General features: G+C 46.5%; 1 protein-coding gene across 1 annotated transcript in view; it reads left to right on the top strand.

The window, feature by feature from the left end:
• The first annotated feature begins 8148 nt into the window (after positions 1 to 8148).
• The window catches only part of FAM124A (family with sequence similarity 124 member A), a 216084-nt gene continuing 206841 nt past the window's right edge, over positions 8149 to 17391 (top strand). The window contains exon 1 of the mRNA XM_078656017.1: positions 8149 to 8275. Coding sequence (XP_078512143.1) covers positions 8214 to 8275 — 62 coding nt within the window. The 5' untranslated portion in view covers positions 8149 to 8213. The remainder of the gene's footprint in view (positions 8276 to 17391) is intronic.

Below are 17391 nucleotides of genomic sequence, written 5' to 3'. Positions count from 1 at the left end.
ATAAAAGTTTTTAGGAATGCTATCAAAACTAATGATGGAAGAATTTGGAACAAAAGTCATGTAGTTGTAGTAAAGTCCAGGTGTGGTGAACAAGATGATGCTGTTTCTGATAAACACTTGTTTGGTCCCATTGATGTTCCCCCACTTAGTTCCAGTAATTCTCCAGGTGTTCGTGCTAGGAGCCAAAGATTACGCAAGGCTCCTGCTTACATGAATGACTATGTATGAACTTGTTTTTCTTGTTTTTGTTTGGTTTCATGGTTTTATTCACTTTTCTTACTTCTCTTGCCTGAATGTTTTTCTTTACTTTGTTAAGAAGGAAGATGTGTAATGCTAAGCTTTGTATGCTATTTTCTTCATGCTTTGTTCTCTTTAGAATATGGAACTTACTCCCTATGATGTTCTGTTGCTAGGAATGTCCTGCCGGGATTCCTGGCCGTTGAGCCTGTGCTTTCTGTGGATGAGGTTTAATAAATCATACCTCGTTAAACTTTAATATCTGTCTTAATTTATTCAAGTGGTAAACACCACAGTAGGCACTGCTGCCCTTCTGGTCTAGAGCTACATCTCCTGTGTATAGTTCTTGGTAGAAGTCCCTGAATGTGAGAAGTACGTCCTTGTGTTGGGTGGGTGTGTTGTTTTTTGCGTCTGTGATTGATGAGATGGAGTGTTGTTTGTGTTTGATGTATGATGCTAGGGTTTTTCCTGCTTTGTTAGCCTCGCAGAGGTTAATTTGTTTGTATTTTTTTATCCACATGCCTGCTCACTCGCTCAGAATTCTATTGAATTCATACTTTTTTCTATTGAGCTCTTTTAGCAAGTTGGAGTTTGCGGTGTCTTTGATGTGTTTTGTTTCTAGTTGTTTGATGTCTCTTTCTAATTGGTCTAGATGGTGTTTGGTTTCTCTATCTCATCTCACTTTAATCTCAATTAGCGTTCCTCTAACTGTCGCTTTGAGTGCGTCCCAAAGTGTCTTTGGATCCGTGTCTGGTGTGTTGTTATCTACAATATAGTCCTTGATGGCTTGCTCTATCTTCATTTTGTCCCCTTGGTTTGCCATGACTATGTTATTAAAATGCCACCTGCGAGTGGGGTATTCGTTGTGACGACCTGATAGTTGTAGGGTTGTGCATGAATGGTCGGATATTGTTCTTACCGCAATTTCCGTATGTTCTATTATGTTCTATTAGGTGTGTGGGAGCCTGAGATGAGGATGTAGTCTATTCTGCTGTAGGAGTTGTGTGGGTTGGAGTAGAAGGTGTAGCCCTTGGTGTCGGGGTGTTGAAGTTGCCAGGGTTCTTTCAGGTTGAATCTGTTGCATATGTTCTTTAGGGTGTTATGTGAGGCGGGGGGTCTGGCCTGGGCCGTTGACTGTCTGTATAGTGTGTAACCTAATGCCAGGTTGAAGTCCCCTGCTAGTACTTTTGTGTGGTTTGGGTCGCTTGTCTCCAGTCGCTTCGCTATTCCCTCCCAGTATGCTGCGTCATCTGTATTCGGTGCGTATGTGTTAGCTACGACTATGGTTTCGTTGCCTCTCTTCAGATGAGTTATTAGCAGTCTCCCTTCCTCGTCGTACTGTTCGTTAACAATGGCTATCTTTGAGTTTCTATTAATCAGAGTGATGACTCCTCTATTCTTGCTCACTGCTGGTGGGAAGGCTATCTGTCCTATCCATTTTGCCCTAAGCTTGTTGGTTTCCTCCCTGGATATTTTGGTTTCCTGCAGTAGTATAACATCTCCTTTATGTAATGTAATGTAATGTAATGTAATGCAAAACATACTTATATAGCGCATGCTGTCACCCAGAGGGTATCCTGGCGCTTTGACTCAACATACATCACAAGCAGGGAGGGATCACACAGCCCTAGGAAAAAGATGGGACTTCAGCCCCTTTTTAAAAAGAGACAATTCATTCATACTCCTTAAGGAAAGAGGAAGGGAATTCCAAAGTTTAGCAGCAGTGAAGCCGAAAGAGCGGCCACCCATCCGTGTCCTCAGAATTTGAGGAACTGCCACTAAGTAAGCAGAAGAGGAGCGCAGGAGTCTGGCTGCCGAGTACCATGTGAATAAATTCTGAAGTGCCATAGGCCCCAGGCAGTGAAGTGCCCTAAAGACAATGCAAGATGCCTTGAAGCAGACCCGCTGATGTATAGGCAGCCAATGAAGGTCCCTGAGGGATGTATGACATTACAACGCATGCTTTTACATCGCATGCCTTTACAACGCGGTTTTTACAACGCAAACCTTTACAACGCATAGCGCTTTGGGGTGCTGGATAGTGAATAGTTTAATTTACTATTCCAACTCCAGTCCCCGTGGACACTAGAGAGATTGTTGGATAGTAAATTAAACGTATTCCCTATCCTAGAGCGCCCCCCAGCGCAATGCGTTGTAATGGTTTGTGTTGTAAAAGTTGCGTCGTAAAGGCACTGCGTGGTAAAAGTTGCGTTGTAAAGGATGTTTCCCTCCCTGAGTGGCAAAGAAGAAGAGGCTGAGCGCACCCGCAAAAGGGCCAGCTTGGCAGCCATATTCTGGATCCGCTGCAATTGTCCAATCAGGGAGACAGGGCCGCCTAGAAGCAGTGCATTGCAGTAGTCAAGTCTACTGAGTATAATACTACGCACTACTTCAGGTCTGGCCAACGCAGGCAGCATGGGGAGAATCTTGCGCAACATTCGTAACAGCATCATACAGGTGCTGATGGACTTATTCACGAAGGCATCCAACTGGGGATGTGGGCCAAAGATAACACCCAGATTGCGAGCAGCATCCGCAGCTTCGACAGTGACCAAGGTAGCAGGAGGCCAAAAGTTCGCAGGCAGAGGGCAAGGAATTTTATCCAATGAGCAATACAGTACCTTTGTCTTTGATCCATTGAACTGGAGGGAATTATATCTCAACCAGTCCGAAGTGGCTAGCATACAACGATGGAAGGTCTCCATAGAGACAGCATCCTTACCTTCAAAAGAGAAAATAAGTTGCGTGTCGTCAGCATAGTTTATTACAGTAATGCCAAAGGATTTAATCAGCCTGATCAGCGGGCAAAGATAAAGATTAAATGAAATGGGGCTGATCGCCGACCCCTGGGGCACACCTTGCCCCACCATTCTGGTGTCAGACCTGAATGGAGGTAAAGCCACCACTTGATGTCTATTGTGGAGGTAAGAGGCAAGCCAGTCCCGGGCCGAGCCGACCACCCCATTCTCTTCCAATCTTCTGATTAGAGTAGAGTGGTTCACCGTGTCGAACGCGGCCGACATGTCGAGCAGTACCAAAAATACTGCTCGACCACTGTCGACACGCGAACGAAGATTGTCCAGAACAACCACTAGTGCAGATTCCGTGCCATGAGCTGGCCGGAAGCCAAACTGGGCTACATCTAAGCAGGTGTTTGCCTCTATAAAGTTTGATAACAACTTAGTGACGTATTTTTCCAAGATTTTAATTGGAAAGGGCAATAAAGAGAGAGGCCTATAGTTCGCAGGACAAGGGGGTCTAAAGTGGCTTTCTTCAGAAAAGGGGATACCACCGCCAATTTCCAGCAGTCAGGAACCATGTCAGTGCTAAGCGATTGGCAGCAGATGGAATATAAGAGAGGAAAAAGCTCCGCTTGAAACAGCTTCCAGAGCTTATGTGGCAGCGGGTCCAACGGAGAACCCGAAGAGACACCATTGGCCAAGGTACAAAAATCCTCATAAGATGGAGGGGGAAAGCCAGACAGCATCGCGTGAGCAATACTCTCTCTATTATCAGCTGGGGTTAGTATAGACAAGGACTCGCTAGTAGACTGGCTGTTGAGAGTACTTGAAGCAGAGAGATCACTCAAAATGGCAGTGATCTTATCCTCGAAAGTAGAAGCCAGAGAATCGCACAGTGCCTGCGAAGCGGGAATACTATTAGTAGCACAAGCCGGGTTGGAAAGGTTGTTAACAATTTTAAAAAGGGTTTGTGACTTGTTAGCCGCATGTGCTATCGTGATCTCTAAGTACTTGGCTTTAGCGCTTTTTATCTGAGCTTTATAACCCAGGAGCAACTGCTTGAAAAGAGTTTTATCTGACACAAGATATTGCTTCCTCCAAGTTCTCTCAGCTTGTCTGCAACGCAGTTTCAGCTGAAGGAGTTCATTGGAGTACCAGGGGGCGGCATGTTTGGGCCTATCCTTTACTTTCCTTAGAGGAATCACTTTATCTAAGGATTCAGTAATCTGTTGACAGAGGCTCAGATAATTCTCCTCAATTCCTTTCTCCAAGGCAAGACCACACGGCAACAAAGTAGGCAGTGTGGAGCATTTCAAACGTTTAGACCACTGTCTACTGAATTTGGTGTTACCTGTGCTGTTATCGGTATAGGAGTCATTAGGAAGTTGCAGTGAGAATTGAACAAGAGCATGATCAGTCCAGCATTGAACAGTTATATCCTTAATCTTGACCCAGGTGTCCTCAGCAAAGACCAGATCAAGGATATGACTCCTCAAATGAGTTTGGGAAAGCACCAGCTGTTGGAGGTGGATATTACTACAGGCCTGGCATAGTTCTTTATAGGCTGTATCCAGGGGACCATTTAACCAAAGATTGAAATCTCCTAGAATCATAAGCCTGGCATGAGTATTTGAAAGATCTTAAATTTGATCCACCAAATCGTGTGAGACTGTCATGGCACTGCCAGGAGGTCTATAATAGAGCAGGCCGGAATATAAAACTCCCTTATGACCTTTAAGTGAGAAGCCCATCAGTTCAATACCTTGAACGTCCTTGACCTCAAACTCTGTCAGGACGAGTGCCTCCCTGAAAATAAACCCCACACCTCCCCCCCTGCCACCCACTCGAGGGTTATGTCTGATCTTATAGCAAGGGGGGCAAGCCAGACCAAGCTCCACCCCACTGTCAGCTCTAGTCCAGGTCTCCGTGAGAAACAGCACATCCAAGCCCTGGGATTCGATTAGGAGTGATATTTTGAGATGGTGTTTACACAAGGACCTGACATTGAGCAGGCCGCAAGATAGCACAGTAGGAGAATTGGTAAATGCTGAGGAATGGCTAAGCAAGCTGGATTGCTGGCCTACCTGGATAAGCTCTTCCCTGGAATAGACATACTGAGCGGGAGCAGTTTTGGCAGCATGGCTGGCGCTGGTCGCGGCCAGAGCGCGGACGGGCGCAGACGGGCTTGCCTCTGGCGCGCGCGCGCTGCGCGCTTGGAAATTCTGAGTTAAATCCAGCATTAGGCGCAAAAGTCCTACGAGTCAGCCTCTGGACCCGCGACCAAGATGGCGCCTGAACCCGGCACCTTCCTAGTTCCCACACCCAAGATGGCTGCCAAATCGCCGCGACGCGGTTCGAGAGAGCCCAAAATCGGCCTGAATCCCGCTAAATGCGGGGTGAGAAACCTTTTAATATGCGGGTAAGAGCTAAAGGACCATTTAGCAAGGCAAAGGCAGCAAAAGTAAAAAATGCTACAGCACTATGCAGCAGGCAGCGCAATTACACAAAGGTGCTATATAAAAGATTAAAAATGCTTTTCAGCTATGGAGAGGAGCTACAAAGTGAGCACATGCGCTGCAGGTCAGGTAAGTAAAGTCTACCTGTGCATAGGCGAAGTCCTGATTTTAAATCACTCCAACAAGCGCGGACCCGCGACCAAGATGGCGCCTGAACCCGGCACCTTCCTAGTTCCCACACCCAAGATGTCAGCCAAATCGCCGCGACGCGGTTCGAGAGAGCCCAAAATCGGCCTGTATCCCGCTAAATGCGGGGTGAGAAACCTTTTAATATGCGGGTAAGAGCTAAAGGACCATTTAGCAAGGCAAAGGAAGCAAAAGTAAAAAATGCTACAGCACTATGCAGCAGGCAGCGCAATTACACAAAGGTGATATATAAAAGATTAAAAATGCTTTTCAGCTATGGAGAGGAGCTACAAAGTGAGCACACGCGCTGCAGGTCAGGTTTAGTCTTTGCTAAGTAGTCCAGTACCTTTTTCCTCTTAATCGGGTGGTTTAAACCCTTCACGTTGAGTGAGACTATTTTCAGGTCTGCCTGCAGGGCAGTGTTGTTGCTGTGTGGTGTTGTTTTGTTATTATTAAGTGTCATTATGTGCATCGTGTGGTCCTCGTTATCTTTCTCCTTACCCTCCCCCTGCGATTCTTTGTTTGGGGGACTGTGTGGGGTTTGGTGGCTACGGCGCGTGGCTTCCATCAGCCTATTGGAGTTAGCTAGGGTAGATGGTTGTAGTTGCACTGTTGAGTGAACCGGTCTACCAAATATTAGAGTATGGGCATTTATGTGGACAAGACAATACAAACGGACAAGACAGACTAGACAGACAAGACAACGTCACCCACCCTCTCCCCCACCCTTCCCACCCTCCCTGCTCTGAAACCTCGTGCTGAAGACGTGCGATGGCAAGGTTCCTCCCGGCCCGCTCCCTCCCTGGGATATCTTGGTTGGCAGAAGGTGCATCATCTTTACTATAGACTATGGATCCAAAATTTAGAGTCACATTTAACTATCAGTCTGTCCCTATAGTTGTACGTAGAAAGGATATTATTGAGGTAGATCGCCACTCTTGAATGTTTCCTTTTCGCTGGCTGAGGCTTTCTTCATTCGGGCACGTGTGTCTGATTACCATATCTTAGTCTTGGTGTCTTTGCTGATATGGTATATAGCAATTTCTGCTTTGGCGTTTGCATGAGGTAGACTTTGTTGATTTGAGGTATATAATTTCTTATTTGGCATACATTGCTTCTGATCTCATGAGTCTCGCCATGTCACTCCTGATTATTCCGCCGTTAGTTCTGGTGAAGCGCACCTCTTGCTTGATGTCTTTGCTGTGGTCTCCATTTCCTGTTGGGCTGGTCCTTGCAGGTGTCGTGACAGTTCCGTTGGATCTTCAAATGTGTGCGACATCCCTTTGCTGCTTATCCTAAATTTGGTGAGGCCAACGAAGGAGAACAAGATGTTTTCTTTCCTTAATTTGTCGGAGCATTTGTACTACAAATTTGTGTGTGAGCTGTCTTCACTGTGCGCCTTCTATTTGTTTATTTTCCATTGCAAATTCAACATTTGGTGCCACTGCTTATGGGTTGGCTGCTGTGCATTCTGTGCTTCGGTGGAACTTACTGAGCCCTGGCATCCACATCAGACTGTCTCTGCATGCCAGCGGGCAGTGGTAGGGCTAGGAGTAGACTGCGATGACAGAGGCTTGTTTGGTGCTCCATATAGTTTCCTGCTTCTGTTTAACCAACCGTTCTTGGATTTGATCCATATTGCCTTGTACGTCGTTGTTCGTGATTTTGGACATGTATTAGGAAGTGGGTACATATGAGGACTCATGTGAGTTGCTTTCATGAATTGCTTTGTCTGACACTAGTATCTAGTGAGAAAGATTTAAGTGGGTGGTTGGCCTCGCATGGCTAGTATGCAGGATTAGGGGGGGCTGCTATTGACTGTACTAAAGTGGTGGTACCTGAGTCTAGCAGGCAGTTTGGCAGGCTAGCCACCACTTTAGTTTCTCGTTTGATTGTTTAGGTACACTCTGTCAGGCACAGCACACTGATCAAAATAATAGTGCAGAACTTGGATTTACATAGTTTAAACTTACGGAGTGCTCAGACCACCCATTTATTGCTATTGGCTGTAGGCATTTCCAACCAGTACAGAGGACAATAGAGTGGTCAGTTCAAACCGTGGACACAATACAAAATTGGTGACACTCATCCTGAACTTTTACGCCTCACTACTTTCAAATGTCACCAGCCGCCACTGAAAAGTAATTAATCCAATACATCAAATTTGTTCCATATAGTTCTCAAAGCTTTATTTAAGGTGAAGAGACCAATATTTTATTTCTTTTGATACAATGAGAAACTCTAACTTGGCCAACATGTAAATAAAATATATGGCCTGAAAGTCCTTTTGTCTTTTGATTGATTTGTCCTATGTGAGTGCCCGAATACCTGGGATGCCAGCACACACACACATCCCGTCAGAGCTCCCTGAAAGAGGTGGCTGGGATGAGGATGTCGGGGGCGGGGACTCCGAGGAGGGAGGGGTGACCATGAGGGAGGGGGCGGGCCTGGAGTCGCCGGTGGAAGGGTTCGCCAGAGAGAGAGAGAGAATCCCTGAAGAACAACAGAGCAGCGCCGGGGGTGAGGGACTGGACGGGAGGGAGCCGCGGCGGCCAGAGCTGCTGCCTGCCTGGCATGGGACGGTGACCCCAGCATGGAGCAGAAGGCGGGCGCCGAGCAGGATGACTGCGTGGACTCCGGAGCAGAGACAGGGGGGTAGGTACTCCCAGGGGGCAGCGGTGCCAGGCAGCGCGGGGAGGGGGCAGGCATTGTTTCCACTCTCAGACCTGTGGGGCACTCCCCGCCTCCATCAGTCCAGGCAGCGGGTCGCAGGGGACGTGAGTGGGCGTGAGTTAAGCAGGATGCGCACCGCGGGCATCCCTGGTGCCAGGTCCCGTTCATCGGGGCGCCCCTGGGCGATGGATGGGGTGGTCGCTCTGTCAGCCCCTGGGGGCGAACGCTGGGGGCACGTGCTCCTGTCACAGCCCCGGCACGCAGGGAAGGGAGGCTTCCACCCCGGCGCCGAGCCCCACCGAGCGCAACAGGCTGCCAAAGTTGAACAGAGTCCAGTTGTCCTGCCTTTGTTATAACGGTGCTTGAGGAGAATAAACGGAGCCGAGAGAGCATCCCTTGAACTTGCTGCTTGTGGACCTGGCTCTGCGCGCCCGATGGAGGCAGTGATTGTGTGTGGATTTCTGAGGCCTGCGCCTCATCTGTAACTTATCCTCAGGGCCCCCTCCTCAGCCAGTGCTCCGCGGAGGTTGCGGCTACCCTCGCCTCAGCCTCCCCGCGGAGAGCTGGCTGTAGCCCCGCTGCCAGCGCACGCCACGGTACACATGGCAACGCGCCCTCAGACAGGAAGGGGGCTCGCTTCCTGGCCTAAAATATTTCTCTGTTTTTTCTTTCTAACTTTTCCCCAAACATTCCCCACTCTAACGCAGACTAATGGCCCGAATTAAAAATTTACAGTCTGGCACAACTATCTTTAGAGTTGTGGCCAGTTCCTTTTGGGGCTCTACATGTCTTTATTGTGCGCCGGTGTAGCTTTCAGCATTTGAAGGGCGCTCTAAAGCAGACAGCACAACACTCGTGTTACAATAGCAGCAACTTGTTTCATATTGTGCCTCAAATCGCGTTTTTTGGAAGCTGCTGCACATCACGGAGGCCACTTTATCAGAATGTAATGCTAGTCTATTAAGGTGTGATTAGAGTTCATACTTCTTTAAATGCTCCACTTTGACAGATGGCGCCTGGACACCCTGCTCCAGAGTATTAGTGCACTCGACACATTACACGTCATCATTAGTCAATTTACTGCCCTCACAGGAAGGTTGAATCTGCCTCAGTGGTACTCGAACCTGTGACCTTCAGATCACTGCAGATATCAGCAGCGAATATTTTCCTACCACCAGTGCTTTAAATGGGACGGTACTGTCCGGTACGGAGTACCGGCACTTCTCAAGAGAAAAGCAATACCTTTAATTGGAGAGTACCGGCACTTCTCAGAAACAAGAATGTTTCTGATACAGAGTACCTGCACCTTTATTTTTCCATTTCAAGCACTGACTACGGCGTCATCTTGCCAGCTGATGTGTTGTGCTGTTAGTAGTTGTACTGCACATCTCCACACAGTAAGCGTGGTGCATATATGAAGGGAATGGTGTGTCCAGAATATTACTGAATATTGGTGTGTGTGGTCAGTGTGAAAGTTGCATGTGCTCTATTCCATCGGGGATCTTTGTAGTGTGAGTGTAAGGAGTTAAGGAAGGACTTTTGTGTTTATTTCATGTCACTGGGGTGTTCGGCTTCCAGGGCCTGGCTCCAGAGGACTGTTCTCAGATTTGGCATTGATTGATAGGTCGTTACCTAGCGTTGATGTTACCTGTGCACGTGAGGGTGTGCCATGTTGTACTAAATGTTGGTAAGATGGTGCGGAGGGACCACTCCGAGGGAAGAGGTGACGTGGATATATCACCTGAGTGCCCCGAGGATGTCCTTCCAAGAATTACGGAGGATATGACGTTTATATTTCTTCAATTTGATTGGCACGTCTACAGGAAGCGGGCAATGCTATGTATGGCAGAGTAGGATTAATTCCAAGTGGGCTCCAGTGCCCCTCTACAGGCCGAATAATTTTGATGAGCTTTTTGGGGGATACACTTTGGAGAGCGCAGGGGTGATGGATTGTTATGGAAAAAAATAGTTCTTAAAAATGTCGACTAAGCTGATGATGTGGTGTAGATTGTTACACTCATGTTAAGATGTTCTCTAGCCCAAAATAATACTTGTTTGGCAAAAAAAAAATGTTGGTGTGATGGGCGGATATGCTGTTGAGGTCACAGCCTTTGCAGAGTTCCTCGTCGGCTCTCAGTGGTGGCGAGTCACAATTATGTGGTGGGACAACGGGAGAGTCTGTGATGCACGTCAGCCGTTTTATATGATATTCATAAACATTGGAACCAGAGCCAGTCTGGGACTTCCTTACTCGCCCTTGAGAGGCTGATGTCTCAGTGGCTCACACACATTTACTCAAGTGCATCTTTAGATGCTCCCGGCACCTCCAGGCACCCAGTGTTCCGGCCATCTTGAATATGGTATAAAATGGATGTAAAAAGCTGAGAAGCTCACTGTCATCTACTTTGCACCAGGGAACATATTTCTGTATGTGCAAAACACCCAGAATTATGTATAGCTTTAATGCAAATAATGATTTTTTTTTGTTAAATATGGTTTTATTGCAGAGTTATAAACAAAGCATCAAAGTAAGTCAACTATTATACTCATGACATCTCAAATAATGATTTATGGCACTTGTCACATAGTCCATCATCTGTAATGTCCAGATTTCAACAACAAAAAAATGAAAATCACGCAGTGATATTGTTTACGGTTTAAACGGATCAAAAGTTCAAAATAAAATGCTACGTTTGGTGTTTCGTAGAGGCTGACCCTTTACCATTAACTAGTCCCTTTTTAATTGGCGATTGCTTTATTCAGACGTCAAACTGGTCCCACTAACTAGCTACAACTTTTACCCATGCAATTATCTTAATATGTATTAAAATGACAAAACTCCGAAATAATGCTGCCAGAGAAAGTGACACATTCTGCTGAATTATTTTCCTTTTCTTTCCACATAATTTAGTTAACACTTTCACATAGATTGGTCCTCCATTGCCTCATAATTCCAGCGACCCTGTGCATATAGTATAAAGACAGTATAAATCTCAGCTGCCCATGGGCCTCTTGTACTTAGTGCCCGGCAACATCTGGGTAAATTGTATCCATTGTGCCTAAGATGCAGTTACTTGTGTTTAACACACTCCATTAAAAAGGTTTCACTCAATAAAATAATAAATAATTATAATTTTTGGTCAATAAATCTATGCAACAAGATCGATAACTAGTATCAATCTTGCGCTGCACACCTATGTGATAATTCCTGTGATTTTAAATAGGCTAAAAAGACTGACTGTGAGGCTGGCAACAACATTTCAATAAACTATGAGAGATCCCCTTCCGCTATTCGGCATTTAAAGGACAACTTTTATTCAACGTTCTTTAAATATATTCATGCTTCCAACGTGGAGGTCAGATTTACCCCATCAAACCATTTACAGAAAGTAGACCCAACACGTGCCACTAGCGAGATGCCTGCTGGATTTATTTCCATTGGCGTTAGGCAGGGCCACTTGAACTATGCAGTTGTGCGCCGCGGAGCTATTCGCATAATTGTATATTGGCCGTACTTGCCACATAATACATCATCTGCAATATAATGAGTGGTGTGGTGTGGCTCACTGGTTAGAGGCTGCAGACCCGGAAGCAGAGAACGGCCCGGGACCAGGGTTCAATTCCTGACGCGGCAGGGTTGTGGACCAGGGTCAGCGGACTCAATAATTCTCACCTCGGTGCCTACTCTAACCTACTCGGCAACTCTGGGCATTAGCTTGCCTCATCTCTACAACGGCCCCCCACATTTGCCGGGGATGCCTGGTTTCACCTTGGAGATACCCAGTAGGGACCATCTCACAGGGATAGCCAGGACGGGTTCCCCAGCGGTCTACAGCGCCACGACGCCTCAGGGAGCAGTGTGCTTTACAAGACACATACACACACACACACACACATAATCTGCAGATTAAAAAAAAGTTTGTTTCTAGCTCAAATGTTCCAAAACTTAGTAAAATAGCAGCAGCACGTTTTGCTGTGCAGTGAAAGGCCCTTTGGAAAAGCTGACCTGCCACATTTTTGTATCTTATTACTATATTTAGGTGTTAAACTGGTACTTATGAGGTGCACCTAATGCCCAGACAGAGTTAACAAGTTTCAAAATAACAATGAAATAATACCATCACAAATTGTGCTGCATAATACCGCATAATTGGCCTTTTCTTGCCGCATAATTTACTCAAACCCTGCCAGATAATTCGACCTTCCTCTGTCACATAATTCCATTGGCCCTGGGATTCGGCAAGTTATGTTTAAATTATTTTTAAAACGCACTTACACCAGACGGTTTCATGGCGCAAGTGTCCAGACAATGCCCCAGCATGCTTTGCATCCCTTGGCATTCAAACAGCACTCTCCAATCCAGCTTTCAGAAGGGTCAGAGGACTCGTGTAAGAAATTCCTTAAAACACATTTTTTATTTTATGTTGTGCAGTTGGTTTTTGGATAGCAACAAAAGAAATGACTAATGGACTGCCAGACTCATAATAAGGCCCATAATCTTGTTCTGATCTTGTCACATTTTCTGCATTCAAAGACAGAGGTCAAATGTCATGCTCTGTCTTCAGGGGAGCTTGGTGTTTATTTTTATTTCTCTGACTTCAAAGTGCGAGAATTTATGTGCCAATCCTACTGAGTATCCATATAAGAGGAGAGTGTGTAGATTTTATTTTTTTAGCTCACAAAAAAACAAGAATTTTCAGTGCAATAGGTCCCAAATTTGTTAAAGTTAGAGCTGTTGGCATTAAAAATGACAATATTTTTTACTTTTGCTTTTTTATCCCAATGCCAATAGCGCCTTGCAAATATAATTACTCAACTGCAAATGAAAAAACAAAAGCTAAAAACATTGCCATTTTCAACGCCAACAGCTCTAACTTTAACAAATGTGAGACCTTTTGCATTGCAAATGCTTGTTTTAAATACTGCTGGTGCTGTTTCTCTGAGGCAGCAATCGCAGACAGTCCATTAGAGTTGTGTACTCTGGGCAGCACCTGTCTGGTACTGTTTACGCAACATTAATGGGCTGCCAGAAAGAGCCCAGGCCCCTGAAATGAGTGTCCACCGACACAGATTAATCTCAGGGCACACTATTGCCTCCCTTGGGCAGAGAGTGGTGTCACACATCAGTGGTGGTGCTGGTGGCGGGGTGGCGTAGGGGAAAGTTGGGCAGCATACAGGTGTCCTTCTGGTACTTTATCCTCTCAGCTGGTTGTATGGCATTACAACGCGGGCTTTCACCCCGCATGCCATTACAACGCAGGGATTATAACGAAAGTCGTTACAACAACTTTGGCTGGAGGGCGCTGGATAGTGGAATAGTTTAATTTTCTATTCCAACTCCAGCCCACGTTGACAGTAGGGAAGGTGTTGGATAGAAAATTAAACTATTCCCTATCCAACTGCGCCCTCCAGCAAAAGTCGCTGTAACGACTTTCGTTGTAATTCCCGCGTTGTAATGGCAGTGCGGGGTAATCCCCGCGTTGTCATGGCTGTTCCCCTCTCAGCTCATGCCGAATACAAGGTAGTAACAAGCCACCTTTACATCTTATAGCCGATGTCAAGAGCTCTAAGGTCATGGAGCCTTGTGCCCGGGAGGGGGTCAGGTGAATTCTGGGTTTGCAGGTGTTTTTGAATCTCTTACGCAGGACAAGGATGATGCCAATGGTCAGAGAGCCGTGCACTGCAAGCTCACAAATATATCCCAATGGGATTCACATTCTCAGGGTAGATGAGGGGCTCACTATACCCAGGGAGGGTATGTGATGGGGCACGCCTGTGAGCTGACTGTGGGTGGCAGTGCAGAAACTAGACAGGATAAAAAAAAACATGTGGTCTACAAGACACAGACCTCAAAAGCTACTGCAACCATTGCAGCCCTCATGTAGGGAGGCACATTCTTGTGTGGCTTTGCAAAGTACACCACTCACACAGCATCCAGGCTCCTCTCATGCCACACACGCAGGGGGCAGTGAATCACCCCTGTTGTGGGCCACTGGACGGAAGCCACCAAGATGGTCAGGTCACACCTCTATCAGCAGAGTAGGTACAATAGACTATGCCTCCTACTACAATTAGCTGCCACGCCACACAACCGGGTGATGTGGAATCAGACACCTTCTGTTCTCTCCAAAGCTTTAATAAAAATATAAATAGCCAGGTTTAAGAAGTGCCTGAGTAAACGGTAGATAGACCGTCCATCCCATTAGAGAGCACTCATTTCCAAACCATTAGGTTGGGAAATGATTCACTCTTTATGGAATGACAACACGCCAACAAGATGCAGCAGAAGGAGAAACTGTCCTACAACTAATCACAACAAACAGATGCCAAAGGGCACATTCCTTGCTCAGGACTGGCACTCAGCATCTGCTGCAAATTTACTTTGTTTTCTCCCCCCCCTCCTCAAGCGCCTTGAGACCCTCTGGGTATGTAGTGGGCTATATAAATTTCTTGACTTGACTTGACTTGACTCTGTGTGGAATCACTTGCAGTTGAACTAAAAACTTTAATCGCACAGAATACATTTATGCAACTTGGGAGATATAGTGAATCAAATGGAATAACTTGTGCAGAGGAGTAGGCAGACATTCCTACATTTCTTTGAATCTTATACAGCTGTTCCCCGGATGTTCATCACTGGAATATTAACCACATTGGGACCAGAGGACTAGGAAGCATGCATGCATTTTTGTAACTTACACCATGCACAAGTCGCTCTAATGCAGAACACATGCTAGCATTTTAAATCACTCATTCACTGGGGTGTCTTAGTTTGATATAATAGATGTTTATTTTTATTCAACTCATTAGTAATCACAGGGCTTTAAGTGAGCCGGGTCCTGCCGGTGCTCAGCAGGTGCTGAGACGGGTCTCCATCGGGCACTCCATTTTAACCCTCACCCTCAGGGTGGGAAAAAATCTTACCTCTGCAGCAGTACCATCCTTCTCTACCTTTGATGCAACTTCAAAGAGCCTCGTTATAGTTCTTTCACAGTCTCATCATGTCAGAGCTGCAGCATTTTCAATATGTTATACAACGAAGCTATGGTTGATGCTTATTTATCTTATGCAATTAAGAATCATTGACAATGCCAAAGTCCTGGCTTGTAGTAGGTATAATATTACTTGTTGTATTATATATCTGAATGTAATGACGGAAACAGCAAAATATCAGTCGGGGGCAAACTATGCTAAGCACAGATTTTTTTGCTTACATGTTTTTAAGCCACGCCCTTAATTACATCGGCCACGGCCCTTTGAGAGACCCCCCCCCCCCAGTTATTTCATCCCCATTAAATCCTTGGGTAATCATGTCAAGAACCTCAGAAGAATGAAAGACAGAGTGAATCCACCAGGGCCTTGAGTTCAGAGACCGATCCCTGCAGTGGGTGCTATTGAGGGATTAGACTTGTCTTGTACCGCTTCAACAACTCCCTAGTGGAGGGCTCCGCAGGCACATATCACGGCTGGGTCTATACAACCTGCTCCTGTAGGCTGTTCTCTTCCTGCTGCAGAACAGAGACAGGGCCTGATGGAAAATGACCTCCCAAGGGTGGCACCCAACTCTTTTCCTCGGTTTTTCCTCTGATCCATTGTCTATGTGGCTATAATTGTAGACTACAGACTACTCCAAAGTTGGTGGGTGGGTGTGGTGGCTGCATCAGTCGGCACATTTTGTCTATACCCACGCATAAGTACAGCAGCTTGCTTGCTGTGGCCTGGTTTGAGCTCGGCTGGGCTTGGTTTGACATGGTTTGTGGCTTCCACGTAGGCCTCCATGCACGCACTCTCAATACATTCACATGCTAGCGTCTGACGCTTAAGCATCCTGTCTCTCACTCGCTTCTAATGCACGCCACAGGGGAGTGGCAAAAACACGATCCGCGCGGATGACATCAAAGCACTACTCATATAGGCTTTGCGACAGACAGGCAGTCTTCCACCAAAGTATACTCGCAGAATAGAATGTTACCTCCCCACAAATGCTCTTCGACGCCTCAATCGGAGCATGAAGCATTATATAAGTGCGACTAGAATGCAACGCAGTAGCACCACTGAAAAACAAAGCACAGACTGTAATAAGAAGCAGGCACACAGCAATGCACGCCACTGGATTACAAACGGCCCTGCGTGAATGGTATACAAACAGCGCCACGCGCCACCCTGTATAATAAACTGCAGCGCGCACCACTGGAATACAAACTGACCCACGCGCTACGTTGGCATTCCAATGTAGTTGACTCCACTCCAGTCTACCCCACTCCACTCTACCCAATCCATGCCACGCCACTCCTTCCCAATCCACCCTACTCCACTCCAATCTACCAGAATATATCCCACTTCACCTCAATATACAGTACTCCTATCTACCCCACTCCAATATACTCCACTCTAACCTATCCCAATCTACTCCACTCTAATCTCCCCCACTCCTTCCAATCTACCCCTCCACTCCAATCTACCCTAGGTCAATCCATCCCACGCCACTCCAATTTACCCCAATCCACCCCAATGTACCCCAATTCAATCTACTGTACTTCCCCATTCCAATCTACTCCAGTCCACTCCAGTCTACCACCAATTTACCCCACTCTACCCAATCTGCCCCACTCCACCCCACTCCCCTAATCTATCCCACTTCACTCCACTCCAATCTACCCCCACACCATTCCATTCTACCCTTCTATAATCCACCCCACTCCAATCTACCCCACTCCAGTCTACCCCACTCCGCTCCAATCTAACCCAAACTACCCCACTCCATTGTTTCCCAATCTACTCCAGTGCACTCCAGTGTACCCCATTTTACCCCAATCTACCCCACTCTACCCAATCTACCTACTCCCCCAATCTACCCCACTTCACTCGAATCTACCCCGGTCTACCCCACTCCAATCTACCCCACTCCATTCCATTCTCCCCTTCTATAATGTACCCAATCTACCCTACTCCAATTTAGCCCATTCCACTCCAATATGCTCCTCTCCAATCTAACCCAACCCACCCCACTCCACTGTTTCCCAATCTAGCTCATCCCACGCCAATCTATCCCACTCTAATCTACCCCACTGCTTCACTCCAATCTACCCCTCTCCACT

Source organism: Lissotriton helveticus, chromosome 8 (assembly GCF_964261635.1).
Source record: "Lissotriton helveticus chromosome 8, aLisHel1.1, whole genome shotgun sequence".
Classification (NCBI taxonomy): domain Eukaryota; kingdom Metazoa; phylum Chordata; class Amphibia; order Caudata; family Salamandridae; genus Lissotriton; species Lissotriton helveticus.
This window is presented reverse-complemented; position numbering and strand designations above follow the sequence as displayed.